The following is a 24347-nucleotide window of genomic DNA, read 5'->3' on the forward strand; positions in this document are numbered from 1 at the left end:
ATCACATATACCCCATTAATACAGAGGGTAATAATCTCTGATATCACATATACCCCATTAATACAGAGGGTAATAATCTCTGATATCACATATACCCATTAATACAGAGGGAATTATTATAATAATGCACTACAATACAGACAAGGCAGTCAGTGTGTTCTGGAAGGGATGCAGGCACCTACCCCTGGCTGAGCACATGTTCTCATCTCTATCCCTGTACCTCCTACATTTCTCTATATCCTGATGGGGTTTCCCAGGCCACTATCAGGGGCAGGAAAAACTTCAACAACTTTATTTGCTATTTACAAAGTTACACCTCAGCAAGCAGATAGAAAAAGGCAGACCCCTACATGATCTTGTCCAGTATAGGCCCTACAAAAACTCAAGGAGAACCCTTCACTTTGCTTTAAATATGTTACATAGAGAATGTAGCTGTTCTTATGCATGTCTGTCTGGAGCTCCTGTAAATGTCCCTTCTTTCCACAACCTTTGATTTGATAACGGACTTCATAACATATTAAGTAGAGTTTGCAAAACAGAGGCCCCATATACACAAGCATGGCACTTTGTAGGCTTCAATCCTGAAATATTTAGGAATTGCAACAGCAGTCATACTATATTTGGATGGCTATGGTGATATGGGTCCTGGGTTCCTGCCTAATATAGGTCACTGCAGTTCTGGGTTCCTGCATGATACAAGTTCCTGCATGATACATATCACACCATTCCTGGGTCCTGCAGTCCTGCAATATGGATTAAAAAAACTACAGTCTACTCAATACAAAAGTAATATTACCTGAAAATATTACCTTACCTGATGAAAATGCTGCTCCTGGTACTCTGCTGCTCACATAACAGAACTTAAATTACTTTAAATCATTTTATTTTTTCACAGTCTCCCTGATCCCATTGTCACAGACACAGAAAGTGTTAAAAAAATCTTATGGTTGTCACCAAAAAGGAATAGGAGTAACTCAAGCAGTAGGATCAGTGCATCAAACAATGTATCCCTTCAAGGTTTTTATCTCATATCCTATTATCTTTCACAAATTGAAAGAGAAAATCTTCCCAATGGACAGGAGGCAAAATAAAACTCTGGAGAAGGGTTTCAGGTATTCCCAACCTAAACTAAAAAATAACATTTTGAGTTGAAGGGTTGAAAAGTGAAGCTGATCAGAGCCTTTTTCTCCAGGACCATAAGTATTTGAGTGACTTTATGTTACTAATGAACAGTAGTAGATTTTTAATACCTGGGGACTGAGATGTCTTCTTGACCTTCATCCATTTTAAAGTGTTTGTGCATTAATAACACAACATACAATAGAAGGTAGAAGAAAGAACACATCATGTAGACATAACATATGTGTTGGGATATACAGCAAAGATTGTTCTCATTGGCTTGTGGTTGACAGGGGCAGTTTGTGACATCATCTACCTCTGATAACCACCAGGAAATAATACCCCACACCTTTACAGATCTGGAAAATTTGCCACACAGGACTTTTCAAGGGGCAGCATTGACACCGAAAGCTGTGATGAGCCCAGGCATACCCAGTTCTCGTGGCTTCTCATCAGTGATTCTCATTATCACCATACAAGTTTACCTTTCCATACCCAGCATCCTAATGACATTCCTTTTGGTTACCAGGATCTTCTTTTAAGAAGCATTCTCCTTCTTAAAGTACACATTACTTACATTACTTATACCCTAACAGGTAGCTGATATTTCCATTGTCAAACAAATGTCTGGCAAAGTCAATATCAACTGGTTGTTAAGGTACACAGAATATATATAATGCTTGGAAATTCAAAGGCTGGTCATAATGTCCTAAGCCCAGTCATGAGGTCAAAAACCAAGGCATGGGATCCAAAACCCAGTCATGCTGTCCAAAGCCCATTCATGGTGTTCAAAGCCCAGTCAAGATGTCCGAAGACCAGTCATGATGTCCTAAGCCCGGTCATGATGTTCAAAACCTTATTATGATGTCCAAAGCCAGGTCATAATGTCCTATAGGTCAGCATAACTAAAACTGCAGCATGTATAACATTTTCAAAATACACTGTAATACTTCCACCTCCACCAAACCAGCGATTGTTTGCCTGGTGTGGCCCTTTATGGCTGGAAGGGGGCCAACACTAAGGAAGTCCAATAAGCGCCCCCTCCATAGGCATCTGATTGAAATGTGCATGTTTGTACAATGACCTTTTGTTAAAAAGATTGCTAGGTGGCTGGAACATGAATGTCTGTAAGAGGCTTTCGAAGTTCTTCTGATCATATGACCAATTACAGTCACAAAAAAAAGTAACGCAGCCTAGTCCATCTCCCCTCAAGAAAAAAAAAAAAACAAGAAGTGCAATTTATATATTTAATGTCTACCATAAATTTAAATACTACCGGTACCAACTCAATATTGGGTTTCACATGGTTCCATCACTAAATTATAGAAAGAATACTAAATCCCAATATTCCCATTCTACGTATGTGCATATCATTGCTGGTAACTCAGATTCATTACAAACATAAAAAACAAGAAATCTGGCTTACCTGACCTGCCAGGGACTGCTTACCTCTCCAACTTCACAGACGACTGGTTCCCTGACCTCTCCCTCCCATCACCTTGTTCATGGTTGGCATACAGTGTTGAAGTGCATGCCCTCTGCTGACAGATATTCACTGTCGCATTGTGGTCACATTGCATGCCACATCTGATTTCAACCCAACCTGCCGGTCATCTACCACAATCTAGATTTGTGACTAATTTGGCCCTGTCATCCGTCACCAATGATGAAATCCCGAAGATTGCAGCCAGGTGATGGTCCTGCATGCAAACCTAACCTTACAAAGTCTAACAAGAGGACCCTGGTATTTAACATCTCCACTTTCTCCTACTTTTTGCTTTCTCTTTTTGCAGCTTCGAGGTCCACGGAAGCTGGATTTGATCTTTCACTGCTACAGACCATTGGATACAATTTCCTGATTGTTAGCCGGTTGAGGAGCTGCATGCTTTGAGGACTATAAAACCTCCTACCGTCCTGCGAGTGGAACACTAAATGGGCAATGGTTGTTCACCATTGAGGCAGGGCTAACTTTATTGTGTTTTATATTTTAACACTGAAAAGTTGGTACATGCATTATTATTACACATGATTTATATAGCTCCAACATATTACGCAGCGCTGTACAAAGTCCATAGTCATGTCACTACCTGTCCCTCTTAAGGGCTCACAATCTAATGTCCCTACCATAGTCATATGTCATTATCACAGTCTAAGGTCAGTTTTTCAGGGGAAGCCAATAACTCTGCATGTTTTTGGAATGTGGGAGGAAACCTACGCAAACTCAATGCAGATAGTGTCCTGGCCCGAGATTTAAACCTGGGACCCAGCGCTACAAAGGCCAGAGTGCTTGCTAACCACTGAGCCACCAAAAAAAGAAACATTACCTGATATTGTTTAATGATAAGTAGTGTAAAATGCATAGTTTTTAATTTAATGTACAGCGCTGCGTAATATGTTGGTGCTATATAAATCCTGTTTATTAATAATAATAATAATAAAAATAATAATAAATATAAATAAATAAAATAAATAAATAAAGGCTAATCATTCTGTAGTCCCAAGATAAGGACTTGGCTGGATAAACTACATACACACACTAAATTATTGTCACCCATGTGAACAGCATTCCCAGACATCGTTCATCAATGCTTCCATTTTTAGAGCTATCTACGCTATTATTTGGAACCTTTAATATCAGACTGTCAACTGCAGCAAATAATGTTGCTGAAAATTGTTTCAGGTCCAAACAAAGGCAATAAATAGAATTAAGAATATAATTCTGATAATAAATCTGATACTGGGAATATCAATCTGATACCAGAGCAAATCTGATATTGCCTTGCCAATGTAATTGACAACTGTAAACCTTTTACAAATCAGGCAGTGTTACCATCGGCTGGCATTTGCTGTGTTATTAGAAAACATGTATTGATTATTCAGGGGGATTTTGCAATCAGCTGGAATCTGAACAGCAGAATTCATGTCCTGCTATAACCTGGAGTAAAGTATTAAAGGCGATAAATACCTTAGATTTAGTGCATGGAGGTATATTGATTTGTTGAATATTATGCTTTTCCCAAAAAGTTTTGTAGTTTCAAAGTTATAGCTAGAACAGACTACATCCTAAGGCTGTTAAGTATTCTCTAAAATATATACATCACTAGCGGCCCCATGATATACAGTATGTCATAATATATTTATATGGAAATGAGCCTCTGGTAAGCTGGGACACAAAGCAGCATTGTTCCCATCCTGAGAACTTCTACTGTAGCCAGTGTTTGAAAACCCACATGGAGAGAATACATGGGCAGAACATAGGAGGAGGGCATCAAGCCATTGGCATCGGGGCACAATGCTGTATAAAGAGCCTTTGTATATTACTATGGACCCTTTACAGGACACGATTGTACTAGCAAGAGGGAGAGAAAGATTCTGATTTATGATGTCTGACATAGATATAGACTGAGTTGTTATGTATCATTTACAATAAATAAGATTGTTCTGATTTCTTGCTGCTCCTGTATTACTGCTAGCACTCACTATATTTCATATTGGGTTTATTTATGGAATACGGAGTAGAGGTGCAGCTGTTCTCTAGAATAACCAATTCATTTACTTATTCATTTCTTTAATGAAATCCTGACTTGTTGCTCTGAGAAGGAGTTCCTTCTTTGCCCCAGCATGACTTTCACATTTTATTGGTAAAGTATGTCCCTGACGGTGCATAGGCATACTTTTATATTAGAATATTGCGCTTTTTTCTAGAACACTGGAAACAAGTAATTTAATGGAGACTTATTGGAAACGCTCTCAAAAAGTCATAATGAGATAGTACAAAGCTCCCAATATATTATCCTAATTTACTTGTTATATCTCACCCCATCACAGCGCAACCACTGGACAAATCCAGTCAGATAGGTACTTTGATTTCTGAACCTTAAAACTAAAAATATCTAAGTAATTAGAACCTCCTTCTGCACTGACCCAAAATAATAATATTAATATTATTATTATAATTATTATTAATAAACAGGATTTATATAGCGCCAACATATTACGCAGTGCTGTAGAATAAATAGGGGTTGCAAATGACAGACAGACAGTGACACAGGAGGAGGAGAAGAGCTTACAATCTATAAGGTGTGGCTATGGGCAGTTTTCCTCCTAATTTTAAACTATAGTTAATCACATATTTTTGGCATCTCGACTTACCATAAAATTCTGTATAACTGCTAAAAATGGAATTACCAGTGGATCTCGCGGTCTTCCTTTGTCCTAAACCAATAAAAATAATGGACAACATTTCTTCCACTTGCTGGCACTAAGCATTAGGGTTATATTCTAATGGATGGTAAACTTTCTTTGAGAGTTTCTCTTTCTTTACCTCTTTTGCCCTTCTCTCTCATTAACTAAGGTTATCCTTACACCTATACACATTTTCATAATATACCTGTACAATTTGTTCTTTTTTTCCCAATATGTGCTTTATTTTATATTACATACAATACATACGTACATACCAGGCATCATACAGACATGTTAAGTAGTAAGTCTGTAATTGGAGTCAATGAGGACTTTCTACCAAATACTTACAAGAGGGTAATGATGACTGATGTCTAGGTTTACCTGGCCCCTTGTTATTTCTGAGCATGTTCTAAATGTATCTCATTAGGGTGTCATCTCATATAATTTACTCCTTTTATTTGTTTGCATTATTTCCCTTCTAAGTTTTGGTTTTATTATAATTTTTCTATAATGCATATCATTGCTGCGCAGACCACGTTAGCATTTAAAGTTATTCCAAATCACCTGGTAATGCCAATCTGAACCCACACATGATGTATTAAACTGTCCAAATGTCAATATTTGCCACACTGTGCAGTGTGAGCAGATTAACCAAGAAGTCTTATCCCCCGTTACAGAGATTTGTTGCTTTCTAGTTTCTGCACAGAACTTTATTTATAATTTATCTGACGTTAGTTGCAGTTAGACTTTTATTTACATTGGATGTTTTATCCTGATATCTACACGCATACAATGTTGCAATGAGTCTGAACTTTTCTGGTTTTGGTTGATCCTGTTCACTTACCATTATTTGAGCAAACTACTACAATGTAGTGTCTCAGAACCTGCAGCACACAAGGAAATAAGACTCTGCTATGAAGTTTGTAAAGTCTTTGTACAAAAATGACCTTTTCTAAATTAAACCTACTTTGGGTATTACTGGAATCATACTCCAGTTTAGGCTCAAAATAATGCAGGAAAAGTCCAGACAGATGTGTATAGAGATAAGAGGGGACAGATGTCTCCAGGCCTTGTCTCAGTCATTTTTCTCAGCTGGAGAAATTTCCAGCAGCAGCTGCAGATAGAGAGTGATGGATCGGAACCATTTAGGAGACCATTTATAATGGACCACAGGAATGTATAGAATAACTCCACTGAGGATAAAGAGCGTGACGTAGAGATACTCCAACTGAGGACTGCCGATGATGGGTGCCAGGACCAGGTACACGGCTGCAATAAGGACAATAATTGGAACAACAATCGGAACCTGAAAGAATAATGTCCAAGTTAAAGAAAAAATAATGTCAGGGTTAAAAAGCATACATGATAAAACACAGACACGAATAAAGGATAAAACCCTTAATTTCCATTACCATTGCTTGTCGTCTATCATCCGCGGATCCACCAGGGTGGTCATTTGGACGATGGACGACAAGCACTGTACACACGCAAGATTCTCGTTTATTATTGGCCCTGAGCTGATTATGGGACGAGATCCATTGGACGTGTGTACGTAGCTTTAATGGCAACTTATCTGAAAGGTACAAATTGCCAAATATCCAAGGAACCCTGGAAACCTCTGGAGGAACCCTGTGCTGCCAAAAAAACACGCTTGATAATGCTCTAGATAATCATGTCTGCATGGCACGGTGGATCACTCTTTCCAATTAGTGCTTAAAGTCCATGTAAAGTCCCAAAAATGTTTTGTTTGTTTTCCAGGCTGCTTCCGATTGAAGAGATTAATTTTTACTTACTGGTCTGGAGACATCATGGGAACTAAGAGGACAGTTTTTTTCGGATAGTAGTCATGGAAAATTTAAAATAGTTTAAACAAATTGGGCTAGTTCATGGTATTCATGAGAATATCTAGAAGGCAGAGCAGTGTTCCTCAACCAGGGTTCCGTGAAACCCTGGGGTTCCTTTAAAGGTTGCTAGGGGTTCCTAGAGCAGTGAGCAGTTTGTGCCTCTCAGTAGTGTTGGTCGAATATCTCACTATTCTATTCGATCGAATAGGGCGATATTGATCGGGTGATCCAACAACGAATTCAAACACCATTAAAGTCAATAGGGGGAAAATTCGGGGTATTTTTCGGGACTGTGTAGAACTGCAAGAGAAATCAGGGGAGCAGACCTGACAGCCCCGCTCCCCTGATTGCTCTTGCAGCCTTAGCATAACTATAGTATGTGTTCTTGGATAGAGATTCTCTATCCAAAACACAGGAGTCCCACAGGATCCCTGGGCACTAGAGGCTAGATGGGGTCAAGTCTCCCCATTTATTCACCTCTAGTGCTCTGTGATTGGCTGGGCAAAGGAAAATCCCGATGGCGCTTGAGCTTCCTTTCCTCAGCCAATCACAGAGCATTAGAGGTGATGAATGGGGAGACTTGTCCTCATTTAAGCTCTAGTGCCCGTGGATCCCACACTGACAGAAGGATTTCCACGGCTTTGCAGCCATGGGAATCATCCTGTCATTGTGGGATAACCTGTAAAAAAATAAAAGTTAGTTACACAAATCACACACATTCAATAAATTACTTTGACATTTTTTACACATGAATTTGCAAAGTTGAGTCTCGTGTTTCTTGCGTCGGGTCTATCTAAATTCGAACAGCCATATTCGGGTCGAATATAAGGACAACCCTAATTCGAACACCAACACTACCTCTCAGGTCAGTTACCAATGACACAAATGATCTTTTTTTTTACTATCTATAACTTAACATATAACTCACTGCACAACAATATATTGTATATAGTAATTATAACAGTGGTTCCCTGAAGACCTGAAAGTTATTTCAAGGGTTCCCCCAGGTTATAAAGGTCCAGAAACACCAAGGTAGATTGTATTAGATATACTGGGTGTGTGGACAGTGTGCTTCAAGAGGGCTAAAAGGGGTTAAAGTTTTTGGCTTTGGTGTGAAATGTTAGATGAAGCACGGGGTGGTGAATTGGGGATCAAGACTGAATAATTAGCATTACTGACCATAATCCTTTTCATATGGATAATCTGTGCACAGAACTAACATCAGGCTTACTGAATACAGCAGTGAATGTTGTAATAAATATATAAAGCATCCCAGCTCCCATTTAGATGAGAACAATGATTGGACTTTGCACAGTACCTGCACTTTGCACCATAAAAAAATGAACAGCAAAAAAATTGAGTTGTAATGCAAAAAATCAAAGATTATACAAGGGAGCTCTCTGTAGTAACTCAGGCTCTATAAAACAAGATAGAGTCTGATATTCCCTGTAATGTGGAATCATCGTTTTCTTCAGTTCAATGTACCAATCTCTCATGTGTGGATACAACAAATGAGCAGAACATTTTATGACTTACTTTGTATGGCCTGGGAATATCCGGCTTCTTAATCTTCATATAAATGAGGCCAGAAATTGTTATACCGTAGAACAGCCAGGCTGTAAAACTGAATGCAGACAAGAGAACAAGATTACAGTAATCAGAATATATTGCTGCATATACTGAAATGTTGAAATAAAGCTAATATATAATAAAGACAAGATTCATCGATAGCAATCATAAAGCTAACCAAGGCAAGGCTGTGGAGGGACTACTTTGCAGCTTTAAATGTTTCCATAAAGACATTTTAGATTTAAAAGGGACTCTCTGATGCCAGTGTTTCTGGATCAGGGGGAGGAGAATGCAGTGATATCCTTAAAGATTTGTGCAAATGTAGTTTGCTTTTATATGCAAGGTTTGATATGTTGTGTATTGAAGGACGCTCTTCTGCATACCATGGTTGTAAGCAGTACCAGTTACTTTTGCCTTTCCCTCTGTCCATTCTCCTGTTACCTCTGACTTCACAAGACCTGCAACTCATTGACTATTTTTATTTTGTTTGACCATTCTCCGTCAACCCTGGAGATGGTTGTGTGTGAAAATCCCAGTAGATCAGTCATTTTGGAAATACCCGATTGGCACCAACAACCATGCCACATTCCAAGTCATTTCAATCACCTTTCCTCAGTTTGATCTTCAGCAGGTTAATGTCTACATGACTGAATACACATTATTGCCATGTGATTGGCTGATTAGGGGTTGAACAGGTGTACCTAATAAAGTGTCTACTTAGTATATGCACATATAAATCTGCTCAGGTATGACCAAACCTTTATATGCAAATCTAACATATAAACTCTAAGCAAAATCTTACTGTATGTGGCCAAGCTTCAAGGTAAAATATTACAGATACATAACTATATGTGTGTGTGTTATGTATTGGGTCACATTGGCACATTATTCTCCTTTTATTTTGTTGCCATTGCATTTATTAAGCAATTCATAACTTAACCAAATATACAAACAGTTAAGCAATGAACAGATGATCATTTTTTGTCACCTAAGACATCACCCTAAAAAAAAAAATTAAAGCCGAACTAAACTAAAAAATGACACTTACCTTTAATCCTGCAGATCTCTCGATGGCGCTTGTCCTTCCTGTGATCTAGTCCTGCGTCGTCCTGGAATTCCTCTTCATCCTGGTGCTGGGGAAGACCCGGGCACCACCATATTCAGTCTTCTCTTCCATCTTCTTCTTGTCTTCTTGGCACATCACCCGATCACGTGCCAAGAAAACAAGAGAAAGACGGAGTGACGTAGGGGGGAAAAAGAGAGCCAATCTCACTGCCCTTGTGTGAGATTGGCATCTCTGTCCCGTAATAGAAAAAATGCCCCTTCTGCGCATGTCTGAGATTAGGGCATGCGTAGAAGGAGCAGCTAGAGCCTCCCTGGATGCGTGATATAGGTATCCCAAGAGGCTGTTCGCTCCCATTGCGATCAAGACTGAAAGGGGAGGTGCTGTTTTTTAAACAAAAGCGTGTTGCACTTAAAAAAATAAAAAAATTTCCATTTTTCCTTTACATATTAGGGTTGTCTACCCTTTTATGTAAAGTGAAAATGTTGAGTTTAGGTCTGCTTTAAGTGTCTGTACAGCTGTTCCCTGTTTAATAATCTGTTCTTTTGGATCACTAAACAATGAACTGGTAATGACCGCTGTTGTTTCCTATGGGAAGTGCATTGTTGCATTTCCCTACTCCCTCATTTACCCAGCTCCTCTTCATGGAACGTACAGTACTGTCCATTCAGCACTTCCTACTGTCGCTGGAGACGATAACTAACAAGATAAGATATCAGCCTTAACAGAGTTGCATTGTAAAAAACAGTAAAACACAACCATTAAGTCTTTATGAAGCTGGAAGAAATGCACAGTTGTGATGAGCAAATGTCCCATGTATATACAATATGTATTGAGAAAAATAACTTAAGTATTTATATATTAGTATTGGTATATAAGGTAAAATATAGACACCATGTAAAAGAATACTTTAATACTGAACTCGAATCTTCGCTCTCATGAAATGTTTTGGGTACTGCTACTATCTAATACTTATCCCTTGTTGGGCTCTGATGTTCCCTTAGCCAGCCATTACATAACTATTGTGTTCTGTAGTGACATTGCAGACAGAGGGCTTGCTGCAACACCCGGAGCCCTTTAGCAGAACAATAATTCCATTTACCACTTACCAAGAAGGTAAGAGTAAAATGTCTTAGTTTGCAAAATGTGCTTTATTTTTAGTATGTAGACAGGGTCTCTTTAAGAGTATGTGTAGACTTAAGACAGAATTTGACAGATTTGTAAATAATCTTTTATACATTGTTCCATAAATGTACCAGACTTTGGCACATATTAATCCAAAGAATTTCCATGTGACATTGCTTAATTTTGTTAAAGTTTTACTTCCAGTAAAAGAAATGTGCATTTTAAGTTATATATGATTGGTATATTATGTATTAATTAAAAAGAAAATAAACAAAATACACATTTCAAAGAAGAAAACTCCAGAATTCAGATTTGTGAAAGATCTTATATCTTTCTGACAAATAAATCTTTGACTTTTAACTCATAGTTTAAGAGTAATGGGCCTGATTTATTAAAGCTCTCCAAGACTGGAGACGATACACTTTCAACAGTAAAGCTGAGCGATCCAGCAAACCTAAAAATAGATCTTGTTCAGGATTGAAAACATTTGCTAACAAATAGCAAATTACTTTTTTGTACTTTATTTTTTATTCAGTAATCAATCAAACATGTACGGCCATAATATCAAATAACCACAAAAAAGAAACAATCAACATAATAAAAACATATAGCAAATTACTTTTAAGTAATGAGTTACCGGTACTTTTAATTGATGAGTTGATGGGAATTCCATATTGATAGAGATATAGGATCAACCCTAGGACATTTGGCCCAGTTTGCTTGGGTGTATATTGCGAGTTAGCAAGTATACACGGGACAATTGTAAGCATAGAAGTAATGGTAACTGGCCTATTAATTAACTGGGAAGGAAAGAGGTGCAGGTTCGCCAGATCACCCAGCTTCACTGATAAAAGTGTATTTTCTCCAGACTTGGAGAGCTTTCATAAATCAGGTCCAATGTCTTATGTCTATGGGTAGTTTAATGTCCAGGTCATGCTGGCAGTTCTGGTCACCCTTACCAGAGGCAGAATCACAGAGGTGCAAGGCCAAGTTACCTAATAGAAGTCTTTTTCTTGCTGGCCTAAACATTTTAGAATCTGGATAGCTAGAAAGTACAGCAACAGTGCATCATGTTGCTGGTTTGCTCAGCAGAACACTATGTGATATAAGACTAAGCATGGCCATAGTCTGCATGATTTTGAAGGATTTAAAGCCCAGCTAGACCTTCATTTTTTATCAGTGCACAATGGTAAGGAAGCATTTTCACTGCAGCATTCTGATTTTTCTGTGGCTCTCTGTGTGGAAGCAGTGGCCTCACTGCTAGACACCTGCAATGGCTGGTACTTAGCTGATCACAACTGCTAAAATGGCAATTACTTTGGATGCAAAAAAATAGGGGGGTTTAGTTCTTTAGTCTCTTTAGAACAGAACAAGCTCCCAGGGAAGGTAAAGGCTTAGATCCAACCAAATATTATTTTGACCGATATTAAAATACAGGGTGGTTGGCATAAAAATGCCTCCATTTGCAGTCTGTATTGGTATGACGCTGCCCACAATATATCCTCCCTTGGGATGTGGCAGAGAGGTACAAAGCTTTGTGCTGTCCTTCTGGGTCACTGCATAATATTGGGGGTTATAAATGGAAATTCATGCGACCTTGGCGCTTGCTTAGATTGTCAACTGAATAATTTAGTGCTTGTAATTGCCCTTTAAAAATTATGTTACATTTGTACAAACTAGAAAAACTGCCCAGTTATCCTAAAAGTGTACATGTTAACAAAATGTCTTGCTGTTGTCTATCACTAGTGGTCATTTATATTGGTGGGGGTCAATTTCCCAGATACAAGGACCCTCAAGATTAGTTTCTGACATCACCAGGGGGTCAGACATACAGTGCAAGGGATGCAATGCTATGGGTAATAGTCAGAAAGTGCACACATACTAAAGGTTTCGTTAAAGATTGATGACTTGCTGCAGAAAGTAGTCAGAGACTGAAAATATAGTATATGAGACTGCAGGAGATCAATGAATAATATTCACCTTACCAAATCAATGATCACACATTTGTTCTCTCCAATTCAACGCTTGCCTAAAGAAATAAAACTGACAACTGACTGCTGAGGTCTGGCAAATAAGTACAAAAGAGCTCCATGCAACTGCAGGATTGGTCTTTGCTCATCCATGATGTACCTTTCCATAAAACACTAGAGTCTGCATGAAAAGTGAAGAATAAAAGAGATTCCGAATGAAATGTCTTCACCTACCTGAAGAAGTTTACAATAGTGCTGAAATCTCCAGGAATGATCATTATTAATGAAATAATCGTTGTGAAGATCAGGGCTGGGGATGGTGTGAGCCTTTTCACATGAACCATTGAAAGAACGTCTGGCTGCAGAAGAGATATTAACATTTTAAAATTTAATAGTAATGATATAATAATTCTATATCCTAAAATTATGATATTTTATTCTAACGTTACTTAAAATACCTAAATCACCATATACAGCTAACAAACAATTTTATTAATATATATTTAAATATAAATAATTATTCTATATATAAATATATTTTAGTATATCTCTAATAAATAAAGTAGAGAATGTTTCCTATTCAGGAGATTCAAATTTACTTCCTGCCTTCTAGATACAATAGGAAGTTAAAAGAAATTTCTTGACAGTCACAGATGATTTCTAAGTTGTATCATAAATTCAGAATTTGTCTTCACTTTTATTTAGTTTTTTCACTTTCAGGCGACAGTGATCACCGGGATGAATAAAAAAAAAAATCAGTGGTAGTTAGACCTGATACCTTGAACTTTTTCTGTTAAATTAGTGCTTAGTGCTTAATAAACCATAACATTATTTTATATGTAATACAGATAATCTATATCCAAACTAAAAAACAAAAATATATTATGTTGCAGTTTACCATACATGTGGTTGCATAAGTTCTCTTGCAGATGACCACCTACCATGTTTGCATAGTATAAAATGGTGCAGAACGGTGCAGAGGGTTGCATGGTGGTTTAGTGGTTAGCATTCTGGCCCTTGCAACGCTAGGTCCCAGGTTCAAATCTTGGCCAGAGCACTATCCTTGTAAATTGGCTTTACTTCAAAATTGACTTTAGACTGTGTTAATACCATTTGACTGAGATGGGGGCATCAGATTGTGAGCTTCTTTGTGGGACAGGTAGTGACATAACTATGGACTTTGTACAGCGCTGTGTAATATGTCAGTGATATATAAATACTGATTATTAATGCACTCCCCATGCTTCCTTCCCCTTCCATTAATGAAGAAATCAGCTTGTGCAGAACTGTAAATCTCCCCTTTCTGTATGCAGTTGGGTACAAACCCTTGCAAGGTCCCATAGAGCCCCAATGTACGCAACACAATGTGTGTGCTTATTTAGAAACTACAACAAAAAAATCCCTTGCATGCACATGGTACATTCTTTTTTTGTTGTTTTATTACAGTAAAGTGAGCATCTTTATCTTAGCACAGTGTGTTACTGGCAGAAATCAGCAATTGACTATAACGTGAAAAAAGTATAAAAAAAATACAGCCACTACATCTAAGAATGGGTAGGCTGCAAATATTAAATTTTTAATTTTGTGTTAAGATATCTGTTAATACAACTTTTTGCTAACATAGACCAGGTGCTCATCTCAAGAAGTCTTTGCAGATTTTTAAGACTCTCTTGAAAGATTGGAGCCCCATTGACCGGGGAATGAAGCCACCTTCATGATGCAATGTGGAACAATGGTAATACCTCTTTCACCTTTGACTGAGCTATTAGGACATTACTTAATTAAGACCTTGAAACTTGTATGCAGCAATCTTCTTTATACTGATAAGGGATTGGATGTCAGGTTGTGTATCACATTGTAAATCACATATTGTGTCACCTACTGGCAGGTGCTGGAGAGGTTCTGCATCTGTATGTAGCACACTTTGCTAAATATTATACACCCATTGAACTTTTTAATATTTGTTTTGTTTGCCATGAATTAAAGTGGAATTTTATATTGCTTTCCTGTAACTGCTTACTACTTTATTGCATATGGGTATTTACCCCTATGTGTAAAAATAAGCTCTGATGCAACCAACTGCCCTCAAAAGTCACTTGTGTTCTGATAAAATTGCATAAAAGAAAGATGAGAGCTATATGTGTGGATTCTGTGCCCAAATTTCAGAAGATTTGTATTGAACAATATATGCCCATGGATTGGGATCTGTCATTGCTGTCTATATGACTACAAGTGTATGATATGGTGTACAATTCCAAGAGGTGTAACCTAGCCAATGGTGCAACCTGGCCCCTCTCCCCTATTTCCTTTCCCACTGTCTTTATGTTGTTGGTGTCTTATGTTTTCTGGTGGTCCTTTGGCCTCAGGAATTGTTATCTTAGGGCCATATCTAATGGGATGCATGGGTCCATAGTTGTGACTATGCTACTGTTTTGGGCGATATGGTTCTGTTACAATAATTATTTGTTACATATTTCTGTTTTTGTGTTTCTTTATATATTGTGAATTGTTATACTGCTTCACACCTGAGCATTGTTGTTTTTCTGAATGTCTTTGTTTTGTCTTGTAAAATTTAATAAGAACTTATTCAAACTAAAATTGCATAAAAGCTCAAAATATTGGAGAAAACACCTCCAAAGAAACAGCAATTATATAACTAAGAATATGTCAACACAAGCCCAAAATAAAATTGTAAAATAACACCAATTAGGGTTAGGAGGAATGAGAAGGAATTAAAGAACCTACCATATGGCCCTCCCTGCCCGCCACATAGCAAACACGGCCTCCACTGAAGAAGGTTCCATTAGCTGAGCCAAAAGTAGAAAGTGCCACACCAAGAGATATGATCCAGGTCCAGTTTCCCAGAACCTTCAACCTGCAATACCAATAATTGGTTGGTTTATTAATACAAATGGACTCAATTTTCCTATGTTTTATGGAAAGGACTCTTGGAAGATATAGTTATGGGGTGATTTAACGTTTCAAGTTTTGGTTTTTAATATATTCTTTTGGAGACTGGCATTTTTTTTAGAGGTGACAGGGTAACTTTAGGTACTGACAGCTTAGAGACACTATGATGGTTTGAAGTCAATTTTTTTTTTGGGTTAATTAAATGTTTATTTTTTAAAAGTCATTTAGTTGGTAAATGGTATCATAGTAAGGGTAAGAAAAGTTAGATTGGGAAAAGTTGAAGCGTACCTAACAGATCTGGGTTTACTTCCTAATCACCTTCTTTAGGGTGGTCTACAGATAATTAAATCTTAAGTATAATTGCATTCATGGCCACAGAAAGAGATTTTGTGCCCTAGAACATATTTTTTAGGAACAATATGCAGTCATAAACGTTCATTGTTGTTCAAGAAAGACCAGGAGGTGGCATAGGGCTAATTTTGATTTTAAGTTTATAAATTTCAAATATTTTTTTTATATTTTTATTATTAATACAAAATCTTTTTTTCTACAGCTAAGCATATAATACATGGTCCCACCATGACACTACAGTCATAATAGGTTTCCTACCCTCAAACTTTTTAACATGGGGAAACCCTTGAAATACTAATTTATATTGCATTCCCTATGGTAAAAGATCATCCTATGCCACATCCCGATTTATGAACAGCATCAAAACAAAACCAAAAATGTATTTTTGGGACTTTTTAGGCATGATTCTGCATAATGGTTACAAGAACATTCACAAATAAAATTCTAAAACCCATTTAATTATGACAATTAAAATTCATCGGGTTCACATCAATTTTATGTTTAACAAAATATGAACATTTCCTAGCAGTTTCTTCATATTGCCATTCTATGCGTTTCGTGGACCAATGTCCGCTTCCTCAGGAACACAGAGACAAATACCCACACGTGCATCGGCCAGGATGGTTGTTTGGATGATAGACGACGAGCGTTGTACACACGCCAGACATCAGGTCTGAGCTGATTATCGGATGAGAATCTGGCGTGTGTACAGCGCTCGTCGTCCATCATCCAAACAACCGTATACCGTAACAACCGTAACAATCCACATACGATGGATGACGATCATAATGGAAGTGAAGGGGGGAGGGCACAGCGGGGTGCCACTCCGTCGTTGTCCCCCTCCCCTGTCTATAGAGCAGAATGGTGCTGTATGTACAGCGTTCGTTCATGCATCGGGTAGTCGTTGGAAAGGATCATGAAAGATAATGAAAGATGATAATTGCACATGTGTACATAGCCTATGCTTAGATTTCTTCTCAACCTCTGGAGGAACCCTTAAATCTCACAGAAACTTGGTTGAGAAACACTGACCTAATTTAACAGGCAGAAGTAGATGGAATAAAAAGGTAATCCCTCTTCTAATATTATGGATCTTACCATCAGCTCAAATAGACAGGCCTTACATTTAGGAACTCTTGAGCCAAATGTAATAAATGTTTCCTGGCAATTATGTTGATGCATATCACAATAAAAATAAACCTTACAGTCCATGTGCTGCCAGAACTTATTTCTTTCTTGTAAATTCATTTTGTAGCCAGGCAAGGATTTGGTGCCAGCAGTACACTGGAGATTAATGTAAATTGGGTCCCCTAGCAGCAAGTTCTCCTATAATTATTTCCCTAGTCATTCCTGAACAAGTTTGGCATTAGGTTCATATTAAGAGATAGCATCGTTCATAGGTAACTAAAAACCCGGACAAGTACCACAAAATTGTTAGCAATAAACTGACCCCCAGCTGATGGCCACAGCATCCGAAGAGAGAAGTTCCTGTGGCGTCATTGCTGCAAAATAACTGACATTGGCCAGCAGGTAGATGCATGTCACTAGCGGGATTGCAATCATCACAGCTCGTGGCAAATTCACCTGTAACATAGAAAACACAGAATCATACAGTCATAATCTAATATAGTGTTAATTGTTAGTGTTATTAACTCTGAAAGCACCTATATAAGCTAAATTATGAACAAATACATGAACAGTCCTCAGGGACACAAAACATTGTTATTTTCTTGTATCTATTTTAATGACCCTAACATAACATAAGGACAAATTATGGGGAAGCAAATAAACCTAACTGCATGTTTATGAGATGTGCAAATAGTCTGGAGTGCCCATGGAAATCTTGCACAAACCTGAGAGATCATTCCAACTCAATGCAGATAGTGTGCTGGTGAATATTCCTTCCTGGGACTCTGGCACTGCATGGCAACTTGCTTTGCAAAAGCTTACAGTCAATTAGTCTGTCTTGTCAAGATTTTTTGGCTTTTTCAATAATCCTTCTCCTTGTCTACCTGTTCTTGTGTTCTAACAAACTGACCCACCAAAGCTTTGGTTACCAAAATTGTTCTGTGTTGGTAATAATGTAAAATATGCTTCCCCCCTCACACCAAATACATAGATTGCCCCAGCTGCAGTTATATGACTATTTGAGGTATATTTATTAAGCAGGGATTATAACTTTCAAATATTTTCGGCTGGTATACCTTTTGGTGTTTTAAATGTCAGTGAATATTTCAACCGCAGTGAACCCTTTTTGTTGGGAACCTGCCACAAGTCTCACAAGGTGATGAATGTTTGGAAAATTTGATGCTTAAGTGCAAAGACCATCCACCCTACTTCTAAACCTCAAAAATAATCTGAAAGGGGGACATCTGGAATGTTTTATAGGTGATAAGAGAAGTTTAGTGTCCAGGCACTAATTTCCTGAAAGGTTATTATTATCCAGTATTTATATAGCACCAACATATTACACAGTAGTCCATAGTCCCTAGTTGTCCCTCAAAGCAGTAGGATGTCCTACCACAGTCAACTGCCATTAACACATGTCCCTACCATAGTCATATGTCTTAAATACAATCTAAGGGCAATTGGGGGAAGCCAAAAAACCTAACTCCATGTTTTTGGAATGTAGGAGGAAACCAGAGTACCCGGAGGAAACCCACACAGACACAGAACTTGCAAACTCCATGCAGATAGTGTCCTGGCTGAGTGCTAACCTCTGAGCCAGGTGCTAAGCATCTTGATTTTTTTGGCGAATATATGGCAATAGTATGTTTGTTTCATGGCTTCAGTTTGTTATTTTCTTTGTCATGCCTAGAAGTTTTCTCCACACCCTCATTTTGTATAATAATGATCATATTATGTATATTTTCAATATAGGATATCTGTATTGTTAAGTTACATGCCCAAGCTAGAGAACTATCACCCAAGAAAAATGATCATGATTGTTTTGGACACAAATCCTTGCGCGTGCACAAAGACCCCCCCTACATCATGTTGTAATCTCCTGGATGAATCACCAAATGACTGACCAGGGACACCCATTGTCATTTCCTATGCCAAAGGACAGAGTAGGTGTCCTCCAGCTCGTCCAACTCCCTGCCCTCTCTATAGAACTGAACAATGCTGTGTGAACAGAGCTCATTCATCCTTCTCTCACTAAAAACATATAATCACAAAATCTAGCGTGTATACGTAGTCAATTATTCCAAGCCAATAGACTATCATGTGCATCACAATTCTCTATGCAGCTGTTTCTGGCAATATTGCATTTGGAGATTAAGGATTAATAAAATATCTCATATGTAAATAGTTAAAGTTTATATAAACCCAAGAATAAAAATATATTTGCATCGTACAAGTGGTGTACCACAAAATACCACTACGACCAGAATAAACCCCCACCCCTTCCATTCCCCTAGAGTCCACTGACACATCTATAAAGGTAAATAAACAGAAAATAACTATATAACTTTGTTTTACTTTTAACTAGTGATTTTTTAGTGATACTAGTGATATTAACCCATTTCCTGTTTGTAGGGTGAATATGCTCCCTCTAGTGTATTATTAGACCCTAGGCTGCTCTCCTGCTTTGGACTACAAACACCTCCATCTCATCACGGCATGGCAAAGTACAATCCTTTCAGTTTTATATCCCATTATCTCATTTTCTTCCAATATAAACTTCAGTTTTACTTTACTTTTATTAAAAAATAAATTATTATCTAGTACAGCTTGCTACAGGTAGTACTTTGCTATGTTATTTATTAAAAGAGAACTCCAGTCAACAAAACCAAATGGTATTATGGGAATACCGGCAAATTGATAAGGACTGATAGGGATGATTGTGTAACACCACCCAACACTGGGCATGCACTATAGATTGGCCAAGAAGTACAAAACATGGAAAATCTATTTAAAGCCAGGTAATAGAGAATTGGTGGAGAAGATCAAATCCAACTCTCATCTATGTTCACCAAAAATGTATAGAATTCAAATCTAACTATAATTAAAATGATAGTTCAAATCTATCTAATTATATCTAATCCATGTTGAGGTGGCTGTACACTATGTAATGGGTGCACTACCAGTGTATAATACCAATATCTCCCCGACCAAATAATTAAAGCATATTATGAACAAGGATCACTCCCTAAGGCTACGTACACACGTCAGATGATTCTCGTCTGATAATCGGATGAGAATCTGATGTGTACAGCGCTCTTCATCTGTTGTCCGAACTAACGTCCTGGCACATCCACAGACAAGGAATGATCGTAATGAAATCAAGTAGAATGGCGCTGTATGTATAGTGCATCATACAGTCGTTTGTCGTGGAAAGGATCATAAAACATCCTTTCCAACAACAAATATTGAACGTGTTTATGTAGCTTAACAACCACCAGCAAACATGAATACTTGCCAAATTTTACATTGAAATATAAACATTGTTGTCCCATTGTTGGAAAATGCTTCTGGCAAAAAAAAAAAAGCAAAATGATCAATGTTCAATCTACATTTTGATCAAGAATGCCATAATTTGTCATAGATTACCTTTAGGTTTCAAGCTTTTATTAAATTTATTGTCCAGGCTAATAAAAATAGTTTAGGCACCTGGTATGTAAGTACAGGTTATATACAGTTTACAATGCACTGACTAACCTCAGGATTCTTCACTTCTTCAGTTACGTAGTTCAGGTTGTTCCATCCATCATAAGACCAAAGTCCTTGATAAAAAGCAACTCCAACTGGACCAAAACCTACAGCTGTGTTCTCAAAGGCATTCTGGAAGACGTGAGTATTTCCTTGGGCCAAGAGGACCATGCCACCCACAATTATAACCAGCAAGACCATCAATTTGGCAGCTGTGAATATGTTAATGATAGCAGCAGAGAGTCTAACATTGAGGCAGTTGATGATGCTCAGGACGAGGATGCAGGCTGCCGCTGTACACTTCACCACTACTTGAGATGGTGGGCAGTCCTGGTAGAAGGCAGCCACCACATATTCTGCAAAACTTAGAGAGACAGCAGCAATACCAGCTGGTCTGACCACAATTACCGAAGAATATGCCAAGAGAAAGGCTGGTAAGGTGCCAACATTTCGTAAAATATAAATGTAATCCCCTCCAGATTCCTTAATAACAGTACCAAGTTCAGCGTAGCAAAGGGCGCCCAGCATTGCCAGAATGCCACAGGCTGCCCATATTAATAGACTGGCTCCAGGGCTGCCCATGTAATAGAGGACCCATTGAGGAGACATGAAGATACCAGAGCCAATCATGGTGCCAGCTATCATTGACACAGCACTAACAAGGCCAAGCTCACGTTTAAGATGCAGTTTTTCTGTCCCGTGTTCCATTTTTTCATCATAAGATGGACAAAAGTCTTTTCTTATCCTTTCATGGATCAGATCTTTCTGAAAAAGAGATGTGGTATTTCACGGCTAAAGAGTGACAGGTAACACACCAAAGTTAATTATTATTAAGTGTACAATGTACAAAGAACAGTGCGGCCCTTCAATTATTGCAGTTAATGATCTATTTAGGAAAGTAAGGCTATTACCAAGGAATATTTAGAGCCATGTTTCTCAACCTTTTTAACATAGAGGAATCCATTAAATAAGGAAGATCTTAGGGAACCCCTGATATAATTATTATAACCAAAGCTTACAATATATTAGTGCGGTGGTCGGTATGAAGAATACGGAAGAATAGGAATGGTAACCTTGCAGATAGCAAAAAGATCATTGGTGTCAATTAAACTGACCTGAGAGGTCCAAATTGCTCCAAAGGAACCCCCAGCAATCTCTGAAGGAGCCCTAGGATTCCATGGAACCCTGGTCGAGAAACACTAATTACACTGTAGGCTACTGTGAACGTAACAAAGCATTCCAACTCTTCTACAATCAAGGATATTACAAGTCAGATTTGGCGTTATGCAAAGATTTGTGATGGATGATGAGAAGGGAGTCAGAGTTTATAATATCTCCCCTGTAAACTAAATCAAGAGCAAAAAGTTTTGTTCTAGTTAGCAAAACAAATTATGCTAACTATATTCCTGAGGGCACTCAAATTAAAATTGTCCATTACTGAGGTTCAAAATAACTAAAGGCCCTCCTACTAAGGTGCTCTTATCTGCAAAGATAAGACCTGCACAGATAGACAATTTCAGCTGATAAGGTTTATGTGAGCTGCAATCAGCTAAAGACAAGTAACTGATACTGAACACAGATTTTTAGGCATGCTAGGTATCTATAAGAGAACCAGGATTCATTCTAATGTCACATTATATGGGAGGTTTGAGAAACATTACTCATAAAGGTGCGTACACACTTCCAATTTTTATCGTTCTCAACGAACGACCGTACACACGAACGATGTTCAACGATCGTCGCCCAATCCGATCCGCCGGTCCGGTCGTTCGTTTCCAACAATTTTCCTCGTTCGTCGGCGTCGTTGGTTACTTTTTTATGAGCGATTTTTTGCCCAATCGATCGTTCGTCGTTCGATTGGAACGATAAAAATTGGAAGTGTGTACGCACCTTTAAGGCCCTCCTACTAAGGTGCTCTTATCTGCAAAGATAAGACCTGCACAGATAGACAATTTCAGCTGATAAGGTTTATGTGTGCTGCAATCAGCTAAAGACAAGTAACTGATACTGAACACAGATTTTTAGGCATGCTAGGTATCTATAAGAGAACCAGGATTCATTCTAATGTCCTTCACATTATTTGGGAGGTTTGAGAAACATTACTCATAAGTATCAATCTGGACCAACTTTAATGACAAGTAACTTGGATACTGAATGCAAAGTATGAGATAAAATTGGCTTGGTTTCTTAAAGCTCTCCAAGGCTGGAGATAATACACTTTCATCGGTGAAGCTGGATGATCCAGCAAACCTGAAATGGATTTCTTAAAAATATTTTTCTAATTGTTAGCAAATGTTTTCATTCCTGGACCACATCCATTCCTGATTTGTTAAATCACCCAGCTTCACCTATAAAAGTGTATTTTTTCTAGCCTTGGAGAGCTTTAATAAATCAGGTACAATATATTGAGGGTTTAGGAGCCAGTACTCATAACTATCATACTGGACCATACCTGTGGACAGCGGAATCTTTTTCACATTAGGCAACCTATGAGAGGAAGAAGATACATAATGATGGCATTATCATGTGATAAATCATAAAAATCCCTTCAGCTTTGCTTCATCGATGAGGTTCAGGTTAAGGACAAACATGGGCTCAAGATAAATCCTACATGTTCTATATTTGTGGACCTGGCAAAATGAAGTAGGGGTTTGCAATAGCGCTCACATCATGCTGTCTGCCCTTTGAAATTAAGTCTTACCTTAGTCTTAACTCCCACTATAAAACGATGAGTTCCCAGAAGCCATATTGACAATGTGGTCTGGTTGTGCTAGGGAATGCATATTTTATTCCTTTTTCATACTTTGTTATATCCTAATTGCCCATGTCCTGCAGCCTCATTACAATTTGTTGATATCTATATGCACTATGGTGAGAACAGGCAGCAGTTGCTTTTTTGCAAGGCATTCTCTTTTTTTTATGCTCGCTGCTTCTTTTGTAAGTGGATCATTTATGAACATGCACCTCCAAGTGCAGTGGGTGACACTGCCATTAATATCATTGTCTAGCTGAACATTCACATGCCTTAAGGATGCATTTCAGTGCCATAGAATTTGTAGACTGTACCCTTACTAGCAGTATGTTACTCATGCCTGCTGGAGGTGTTGAAAACTGGGGACAAGATAAGTATTTTTTTTCCATTTTTTTCAGCAATAGCTTTTATTTTTTATTTGTTGTTGCAGACAATTTGTCTTTGGAGATTGGAGGGTTTTTCAGTAGAACAGAAAGTCATAGAGGGTCTGTTATGAATGATAATAACAGTATGACATGCCTGGGCAATGGTCATCAGCACCAGAGCTTAACGTTTCCTTTAGGGGAGCATGCAACTGATTACAGGCAGATTTTTTATGGAAGACGGGCAAAGCATTGTCAATGCAAAACACAAAGTGCTCAAACAGGGACCTTTATATCAGTATTGTTAGCTGGTATATTTATGGAACTTGAAAACTAGATTTTTTTAAAAAAATGATCAAAAATAAATTAAAATAGGTCGTACAAGTGATAGCATCATGTAAAGCTTAAATGAGACTTTTATTGGGCTTCCATCTACTTTACCAA

The 24347-nt window shown here is 38.0% G+C and overlaps 2 protein-coding genes across 3 annotated transcripts in view; both read right to left on the minus strand.

Moving 5' to 3' along the window:
* Positions 1-2631, minus strand: part of LOC140328126 (b(0,+)-type amino acid transporter 1-like) — a 12987-nt gene extending 10356 nt beyond the window's left edge. The window contains exon 1 of one of the 2 annotated variants that reach the window (XM_072407492.1): positions 2546-2631. The gene's annotated coding sequence lies outside the window, so the exon portion shown is untranslated. The remainder of the gene's footprint in view (positions 1-2545) is intronic. The other variant, XM_072407493.1, reaches the window with a different exon arrangement.
* Positions 2632-5167: 2536 nt separating this feature from the next.
* Positions 5168-21544, minus strand: LOC140328127 (b(0,+)-type amino acid transporter 1-like). The gene is made up of 6 exons (XM_072407494.1): positions 20799-21544; positions 17587-17720; positions 15621-15750; positions 13110-13234; positions 8685-8772; positions 5168-6610 (listed from the first exon to the last, which is right to left on the minus strand). The coding sequence occupies exons 1-6, from the start codon at positions 21495-21497 to the stop codon at positions 6380-6382; spliced, it is 1407 nt and encodes a 468-aa protein (XP_072263595.1). The 5' UTR covers positions 21498-21544; the 3' UTR covers positions 5168-6379.
* Positions 21545-24347: the final 2803 nt, after the last annotated feature.

Source organism: Pyxicephalus adspersus, chromosome 4 (genome assembly GCF_032062135.1).
Source record: "Pyxicephalus adspersus chromosome 4, UCB_Pads_2.0, whole genome shotgun sequence".
Classification (NCBI taxonomy): domain Eukaryota; kingdom Metazoa; phylum Chordata; class Amphibia; order Anura; family Pyxicephalidae; genus Pyxicephalus; species Pyxicephalus adspersus.